We start from the raw sequence: 9,797 nt of genomic DNA, 5'->3' as shown, positions 1-9,797 counted from the left end.
AATCCTTTATGAGTCAGGTTTTGAGTACAAGTTGTTTTTTTTTTTTTTATCACCTAATGGTCTTTAAGTCCTTGAAGATGATCTATGTACTGTGTGATACTTTTATTATATTCCCTCCTTTCCTTTTTGAAAAGGACAGTGAATGAGATTAACTTTTGTTTATTTGTTTTTTAGATTCAGAATATGAACAACATAATTTCTTTCCCTTTGGACAGTTTGCTGAAAGGAGACCTGAAAGGAGTTAAAGGGGTATGGCAACTTCATATTTTTAATCGTTAAATAGTACTTTTTTCCATGATCTAGAATTAAGGATAATATTAACCTACTAAGGCAGTCAGCTCATATATTCATTATGTTTTTAATATGGGGGGGTGGGGAATGGGAAAGACAAGATGGTCATCTCTTCTCCACATTTGCTTTTATTTGCTATCTTATTGGCATCATGAGTCAAAGAATGGGCACTCTTGGTCTTTATAGTTTCAGCCTGACATGTATAAACATACAATGGGTACTAGCAGAGGAGAGGATAATGTGTTTATAGAAAGTAATAAATAGCTTCAGTAAGGATTTTGGAGTCATAACCACACTTGGGACCTTTGGGATTTGGTAATGTCTGCTGTTACCCTGGGCATTTCCATAGCTATAGTCTAACATCTGAGCCAGCTAAATAGGACTTTCTTCTTGCTTTGAATTGGGGGTGGGGGGAGGAAATGGGTAGGATAAGAAGAAAGGAGAAAGAGGAGAAGGAGATGGGCACATCGAGCATCCTAATGGACTGGAATATTCACATTCATTGGTTGGTAGAATTGTCATTCAGCTTCAAGCAAGCCAACAAACAATTAAGAACTGATTGTCTGCTCAGCCAGCCATTTGAATCAGGGAAAAAGAAATTACCTCCTCACCACATTTTTATATGTTCTATAACTATTTCTGGGGTCTCATTATTATACCATTCCTGCATATGGCACTGACTAAAGTCCATCAGGGAGACCTGCCCTCAAATAGTAATTTTCCTGGTTTGTGTGCTGCTCATCTGTTACAAGAAGAATGTGAGTTCCCACACAGTGATGCAGTCTTGAAAAACCTGCATTTTTGAGGCATAAACTGGTTTAATTTAAAAATCTTCCAAATTATATATGCCCTTGAGCTGAAAATTTTCTGGTTTTGACATGTTGATTTTAAACACCAAGCTCTGAATTGTTTTTAGAATATGCAGCTGAGTAAGGAAGGATCAGGGTTATATCAGGTTAAGAAAGCATGGATAAATTGTTTTTGCAAAAAGATTGAATTCGGTCAAAATGGAGACCTAGCAACAAAGAAAATAATATAGCTTCATTTATTTTAGGGATTGCCCACTCTTTAGTGCACCTGATCTGAATAAAGTTAAAAGCACTGCTCTCAATCATGCAAATGTAGTCAGTTGTAAAGACCCCACAGCTAGCTGTTTCACTGTGTTCTTTACCACTTACCTCACCTCACCTCAGAACTTTGAGAAATAATGATCTAGGCCCCCACTCAGGAGGCATGCACAAGACTGTTGGGATCATTTAGTGGACAGGTTAACCATCTAGTAATTTTTTTCCTAGTCAGTGGAGGATGCAATGAGCAAACATAGATAATTACTGTTTCCTCTTTTGAGTGAATCATTCTATACTTAGAGTCACTTCTTAGTCTAGACTCTGTGTCCATCACATACATCCTCTTTTTAGACTCTTCATATAAGATAGATATAGACAGATAGAAAGACAAACAAATCGTGGTAGTAGTTTGAACTGATAATTCATTTAATTAACTTTCTGAAAGTAAAATGGCTCAACAATTTAGAATGATATGTAGATGAATAAATTTTGTGTGTGTGTATACACACACTTATATGTATATGCATATATTCAGAAGGATGCTGGGTCATTTCTTTAGAAAAAGGAGTAGCCCTTTTATTAACAGTATCAGCTCTTATCTACTTAAGAACATGTACTTTAGGTAGATTCATTGTAGTTTATGGAATCTCATTACAACCTAATCGTAATAATTAATTATCTCTTAAAGTATATAACTATGGTAAGTGGGAGTATTTCGTAGTTAATACTTAGCCATATCTAATTTGTGCTCTGTGTTTACAGGATCTGAAAAAGCCTTTTGACAAAGCTTGGAAGGACTATGAAACAAAAGTGTAAGTGTTTTCCCTTTTAGAAATAAATGCAGAGTTTAGTTTCTAGATTAAAGCTGAGCTGTAGTTCTCAAAGGGATTTTAAAGAGTGGTTAGTCCACAGAGGAAAGTATCCATATTGCTGTGGTTATGCTTTGTGATATCAGATGCTTGAGTAGTTTGAAATTAAGGTTTGGGTTCAAATTCCGATTCTGCCTATTCCTGTGTGACTATGGGTAAGTAATTTTTCTACTTTGGGCCTCAGTTTCTTCATCTGTAAAATGAGGACATTGGGCTAAATAATCAAAGCTTTCTGCCAAACTTCTACAATCCTATGACTTTCCATTTAAAAAATTAATATTGTAAATACATATTTATGTTCCCTATCCTTTCATTCTAAATTATTGAAGAAATTACTTTCAGAAAGTTAATTAACTCTCAGTTAAAATCATTGATATGATTTTTTTAAAAGATGCTATATCCATTTCATCATTCACAATGTCAGGGTTTTCTATTTTCCCAGGGGCCCTGAGTGGTTTCTGAGAGTTGTATGCACTCTTTCTGCTTTATGTATGTCTTTTGCACCATCATTTTCTCTGGAGAGATCTGAGAGAATTTGAACAACCACCTGGTTTGAATAGAAGCAGCAGAAGTGAGTAGGTGGAGGGTAACCCAGCAAGCTTGGACATGGAGGGTAAAAGACATGGGTGCACATTTTTGTTCTACCATTTCCAACCTGTGTGTCCTTGGGCAAACATTTCTTCACCTCAGTGCAGCAGTTTTTTCACCTGTAAATGAGGAGTTGGATTTTAATTAATGAATTGGATAAAAGCATAAACTGAACATTACTTAGTTTTTCAGATGATATGAAGTTGGGAAGATAATAACTAACTTGTTGGGTGAAAAAGTCAAGATCCAAAGCAATACCCAGAATGCTGAAATGTCAAGTTGAATCTAGTTAGATAAAATTTGCAAAATCTTAAACTTAGGTTCAGCAGTCAACTTTATAGGGATAGGTTGATGGAGGATACATGTATGAATAGGCGTCATTTTATCTGAAAAAATCCAGGGTTTTTAGTGGACTGCAAGCTCAGTGAATTAGCAGTAGTGTTTGGAAGCCAAGAAAACGAATGCATTCTCAGCCTACATTAAACAAATAACATAGTAGAGTCTGGGACTAGGTAAAAAATAGTCCATCTGTACTTTTGTACTTCGGGAGTTCTAGAGGCAACTAGGTGGCGCAGTGGAGAGAGTGCCAGGCCTGAAGTCAGGAAGACTTCTCTTTGTGAGTTCAAAACTGGTCTCAGGCACTTACTAGCTGTGTGACTCTGGGCAAGTCACTTAACCCTGTTCACCTCAGTTCCTCGTCTGTAAGATTAGCTGGAAAAGGAAATGGCGAACCGGGTCATAAAGAGTCAGACATAACTGAAACAACTTCTTTGGGAGTGTTATGATTAGTTCTTGGTGCCATAATTTGGGAAGAACATTGATAAGGTATAAAATGTAACAAGTGGCTAGGATGGCAGTGAGTCTTGAGATTATGACAATATCAGTTGAATAATAATAACGATAATAATGATAGCCTTTATATAGTACTTGAAAGTTTGCAGAATACTTTACAAATATTATCTCATTTTACCCTCATATCAGCCTGAAAGGTAGATGCTATTATTACCTCTGTTTTATAGATGAGGAAACAGTCTCATTGAAGTGAAATATTTGCCTACAGTCATATAGCTAGTAAGTGTCTGAGGAACTGGGGATATTGAGTCTGGAGAAGAGAAGACTTGGGGAGGGGTTGGAGCAAAACAACTGTCTTCAAGTATTTGAGAGACTATCATATGAATAAGGGATGAGACTTGTTTTGGTTGGCCACAACTAGAGGTAGTGTCTCGATGTGGCATAAAGGTGTATTTAGGCTTGAGGTAAGGAAAGGCCTTAACAATAGGGCCATCAAAAAAGAGAAGGGACAGATATAGGAAATAATGAGTTCTCTCACACCAGACAACTTCTAGTAAAGACTGACTAGCCGCCTGTCAAAAGTATTGCAGATTTTTTGGTTCTGGTCTGGCTTAGAGAAGATGGATTTTTATGGCACTTGTGAATCTGATTCTAAAAATCCTAGTAGATGTTTTTTTCCAGTTCTTTCCAGTTAAATCTTGGTGACTTTACTGAACGCAAATACATTTGTCTATTTATGTTTTGTCCTAGACTTTTAAGTGAACTATTCAGTTTTGGAACTTACCTGCTCCCTGTCCCCCACGCCACGTAAAAACTACTGTTATTGACTCAAAACAATTTACAATTTCTGTGCTGCTTTCACCATTATAAAATGGGGAGACTTATTAATATATTGATTTGAATATAAGCTGCTTATGAAAATAAATTGTCACCAATAATAGACTGTACTGCTAAAAAGATACTTTTCTGTCACTTTCAGTTTCATCAATAATTTGTTTTTAAAACGTAAATGTACAGATTACTCCTGCTTTTTGAGAGGTCTTTTGTAACAAAGTAAAAGTTAAGTAAAACTAATAATCTATTGACCTCATCTGAAAGTGCATGCGACATTTCACATCTTTAGCACCCCATCTTCTCTGTTCTTAAAAAGTTAATGAACCTGTTTTCTCTTCATTCTTATTTTAAAATACATTTAAGAAAATTTTTGTAACATATGTATAGTCAAGCAAAACCAATTTCTCCATTGGCTATATACGTGTGTGTGTGTGTGTGTGTGTGTGTGTGTGTGTGTGTGTGTGTGTGAGAGAGAGAGAGAGAGATCCCATACCCCAAATTCAACACTTCTCTGTAACAGGTAGCGTGCTTTCATCATAGGTCCTCTGGAATCATGAATGGTCATTGTATTGATCATAGTTCTTACAGCTTTCAAATTTGGTTGTTTTGACAGTGTTGTTGTTATTGTACAAATTGTTTTCCTGGTTCTGCTCATTTTATTCTTCATGAGTTTATAGAAGTCCTCAAAAATGTTTATTTTTATAATATTGATGTTAATATATAGGTATATATTGGAAACAATTGCACAAAATTACTAAAATTTAAAAATATTTTAAAAATACTTCCTTCACTTTAAATAAGTGTTTCAGTCCCTTTTATAATCACTACTGTCTTCATATTTTTGTTGTCTTTCTTTCAGTAATAGTGAGATATTATAAGCTTCATTCAGGTTTTGTTCAAGCTAGATTTAGAGAAAACATGGCCTGTATTCAGATCACTGTGGTATCTAGGTAACAGAGCTATGAGGCTTACTGGTTCCAGTAATGATTGTCACAAAATATTTGAGAAATACAGAACTTTGCATGATTTTTTTTTTCTTGCCCACTGAAGAAAGAATGGTGAAGATGGGGAGAAGATCTGAGGAACCAATGGATAAAAGTTGTAGAGAGACGTTAATGGGGATAAAGCAAACAGGGCATCTACACACAACAGTCCCTTCCTAAAAATAAAACAGAAAACACAACAAAACTCAACCTAACTGATTTCCGATGTGTTTGACAGTGTGCTTACTGATTGACAAAAGGATGTTATGCTACTGGGCTGCCTTCAGCCTTTCCCTCTAGTCTGCCTTCCACATGACTGCTTGAGTAACGTTCCTAAGACAGTGTCATGATTGTGCCACTTCTCTACTCAGAAGCCTTTAGTAGCTCATCATTGCCTGCCAAATAACGTTTAAACTCTTGACTTAGGGTCTCAAGGCCCTCCACTTCCTGCCTCCAGCACTACTTGTTCATCTATCTTTTCTTTCATGTGTTTTTGTTCTATTCAAATGGGACTATCTTCCGTCCTCTATTCTGTCCTACTTCTTTCCTCCCTGTGCTTTAACTCATAATGTTTCCCATGCTTGCAATAATCTATCTTTCATCCCTGTCTGTTAGTTATTTCCCTTTTATTCAAGTCCCAACTTGAGTCGCCTTTTCCATGAAACCTTCTCTGATTCTTTCTCCTCCCTCCCCCAGACAGAAGTATTTTCTCCTCTTCCCCTCACTTCTTTCTCCTCTTGATTCTCCTCCCCCTCTTCCTTTCCCTAACTCCCTTTTCACTTTCTCATTCCTCAAATTTCTCATAGCACTTTGACTTTTCTCTGGCTGCATTGCCATTTGCCTTTTGTTCTATTTATTTCTGTCCTTCCTGTATCCCTCCTCCATTAGAATTTAAGCTCTTCAGGGCAAATGTTATGTCCTTTGTACCTCCAGGGCCTTACACATCTTAATGCATGTTTGCTAAATAGAATTAAGTCCCTAAAATAACCCCAGTAGTCAAACAGGGTTGGCCTTGTTATCCCTGCTTTATCAAATAAGGAGCCTGAGAGGGAGAATGCTTACATGATTTGTCCAGAGTTCTCTAACAAGTTAAAGGCAAAACCTGTAGTAGAACCTAGTTTTCCTGACTGCCAGGCCTATAGTCTTTCCACCACATCACCCAGCCTCTTGTAGTAGAAAGAGAATTATTTGTGGGAAGCATTCTAAAGGATGCAGTGGTTTCCATGCAGGAATAACTTGAAAGGTTTGGGTCTCTAGTCTAGGAGGTAGAGACCGATTTGATAGAAACTTCGGAAGTCATGAAGTAGATGAAGGGAGTTTGGAATTGTTCGGGGAATCCCAGGATATTGTAATCAAGAAGTACTCCAATTAAGAAGAGACTTTTAGGATAAAGAGAGGTAATTCCGTACAGAAGAAACTCCTTCTTGAAAAGGCTTTAAACAAAGACATTCAATAAGGGTTTCGATAAATTCAAGGACAATATGGCCATCCCCAGCCATATTGAGAGAAATTAGTTCGATGACTTTAATCTATAGAGGCATAGTATATCGTAGCCTGAAGGAACCTTGGAGATCATCTTAACCAACCCTTTCATTCTGTAGATGAAGAAACTGAGGCCCAAGGAAAACAAGTGACGTGTCTAAGGTCACACAGGTTGTACATCCCAAATCTCCTTACTTCCAGTTCATTACTCATCTCATTCCACTTCATCAAGATGCAACCTTTGCCATCGATAGGACTTTGGTCTTGTTTCATGTGCTTTATTCTCATACTTTTCTGCCAATGCCTCCACTCAAACAATAGTAACTAATCTAGGGCATAGGCAGATGGGAGGAGAGAAATTGATGGAAAGTCTAATGTAGCAGCAACAGCAGAGTAGAGTGGCAATATGACTGACTGGTTAAGTCATGGCTGTGGTGATAGGGAGGCAGACCAGATGGCCTGGCATGCTACCTGCTGGCATATGCTGGAAGTTGCTGACCTCTGTTATCCTCCTGGCTTCTATCCCATGTGGCTAAATTTAGTTCATTATTACTACAGTTAGGACAAGAGTAGGGAATCTTATGATGAGAGCTACTGGCTTAACGAAAGAGTCCATCAAAGGTCAATTATAAGCAAAAAAAGAAAAAGTAATTTAATTCATTGTGGGTATTTTTTCCCTTGGAGAAAAGAAAACATTCAACTTAAGTGCTTTTTAAATTACGAACAGGGAACGTAAAACTCAATTCCACATCAGCCCCCTAGGGAGAAATTAGTCTCTGGGTGGCAGCAGCAGTGATCAGAGCAGTATTAGCCCCTTGAGCAGAATGAAATCAAACTGAGGGCCAAATTGGGCCCCTGGGTCAGATACTCTCCTCTCTGGCCTAGACAGTTATAAAGTTCCTGAAGACAGGTTGGTATTGTTAATATTTTAGGACAGGTCTAAGAAACCCACATTCTTAAAGCTAGAACAGGCCTTTGAGATCATCCTGTCCAACTCTGTCATTTGACCAAGTAGGGGACTGAGTCCCTGCAAAAGTGAAGTGATTTGGCTTAGGTCACGCAGAATCAGGACTAAGACCTAATTATTCTGATTCACAGTCTAGCGTTCTTTCTCTTTATTCAGTTCAAGTAAGGAAACATTAAGTGCTTAGCATGCGCAGGATACATTTTGTGTGTGTGTCGAGGGGGAAGGAAGGGGGATTTCAGTTGTTTTCAGTTGTGTTTGATTTTTTGTGACCCCATTTGAGGTTTTCTTTTCAAAGATACTAGAGTGGTTTGCCATTTCATTCTCCAGTTCATTTTATAGATGAGGAACTGAGGCAAACAGGTTAAATGACTTGCCCAGGGTCACACAGCTACTAAGTGTCTGAGGTCAGAATTGAACACATGAAGATGAGTCTTCCTTACTCTGGACCCAGCATTCTATCCACTGTACCATCTTTTCTTTCTCTCTCTCTCTCCCTTTTTCTCTCTCTCTCTCTCTCTCCCTCCCTCCCTCCCTCTATCTCTCTTTCTGTGTGTGTGTGTGTGTAAAGGAAAATAGAAAGTGGTAGAAAGCTACACTGAAGTTTTCCTACCTCTATTTTAGGAGAATACAGGTGATTAATTCAACATGGAGAAATTACTTTCAAGAAGTTCAGAACCTGTCCTACAACTTCTCTATCTATACCTCTTCTATGGCACATATTACCTGTTGTAGTTACATTTCTGTCTAGGTTTTGTTTCCCCAATTGACGTGGTGAACTTCTTGAGAGCAGGGATTTTGTTTTATTCATGTTTGTAGCCTGATGACTTTGTACAGCTCTGCCTTACTCATCTGATTCACACATAAGTCAAGATATAACCCCTTAGTAATGTCGTTGACTCTCTTCGAGAATAAAGGACCGACAACAATAATATAACATGTAGCCTTGTAACACTTACGACAAAGTGCATTGCACATAGTAGTTGCTCAACAAATATTGTTGAATTAAGTTGAACTAAGTAGGCATTATAAAGCTTTTTGAGGATCATAGGATTTATGTGGCAGCTAGGTGGCGCAGTGGATAGAGCACTGGTCCTGGAATCAGGAGGACCTGAGTTCAAATGCGGCCTCAGACACTTGACACTTACTAGCTGTGTGACCCTGGGCAAGTCACTTAACCCTGATTGCCTCACAAAGGGAAAAAAAAAAAGAGGATCACAGGATTAAGAACTAGAAAAAATGTTAAAGATTATCTGGTCTTCAGATAATCTGAGATAACCTGGGATCCAGAGGGAGAAGGTGTGTGTGTGAATTGACTTGGCCAGAGTCTTTGGCATGCATAGCAGAATTAAGATTCAAACTCAAATCCTATGACTACAAATTAGTGCTGTACAGGCCATGCTACGGAATGATATTGGTCTCTGCAGGCTGTGTAGTAAGCAGGGGGGCCTGTAGGTAGGCTGCTCTGAATCCTTAGGTCAATAGGCAACTTGATTTATTGCTGCTGTTTTTCCCCCAGGACAAAAATAGAAAAGGAGAAAAAGGAACATGCCAAGCTTCATGGGATGATTCGCACTGAAATAAGTGGAGCTGAAATTGCTGAAGAAATGGAGAAAGAAAGGAGGTTCTTCCAGCTACAAATGTGCGAGGTAAGATGCTGAACAAGCACAGATGTCCAGTGCTGGTAAAGAGCCTGGGAAGCAAATGAAAATTTGCTTTTATGTCTCATTAGGAGTCTTGCAGGTAGACTTATCCTTTTCCAAGGGAGCTTGTTTTTGTTTTTTAAAGAGAACTATTGGGCCCAAGGGCAACAGAGTTATTGGATCCAATTTTTCCCAATGACTTTAGCACATTAATTTTAATGAAGGAACTTAAGTCTTCTGTAGCTTGGGACTGGAATGGTCTAACACTGGAGCATTCATTGATG

The 9,797-nt window shown here is 38.1% G+C and overlaps 1 protein-coding gene across 1 annotated transcript; it reads left to right on the top strand.

The window, feature by feature from the left end:
* Positions 1–174: 174 nt before the first annotated feature.
* Positions 175–9,519, top strand: LOC114034191 (arf-GAP with SH3 domain, ANK repeat and PH domain-containing protein 2-like; the record flags this gene model as incomplete). Its single annotated transcript, XM_027849793.1, has 3 exons — positions 175–249; positions 2,121–2,170; positions 9,390–9,519. Coding segments are annotated over 3 exons (255 nt in total), but the record flags the coding sequence as incomplete, so codon positions are not given.
* Positions 9,520–9,797: the final 278 nt, after the last annotated feature.

This window comes from Vombatus ursinus, unplaced genomic scaffold (genome assembly GCF_900497805.2).
Source record: "Vombatus ursinus unplaced genomic scaffold, bare-nosed wombat genome assembly UNPS02008438.1, whole genome shotgun sequence".
NCBI lineage: Eukaryota > Metazoa > Chordata > Mammalia > Diprotodontia > Vombatidae > Vombatus > Vombatus ursinus.
Note: the sequence above shows the minus strand (reverse complement) of the source record. Positions and strands in the feature narration are given on the sequence as shown.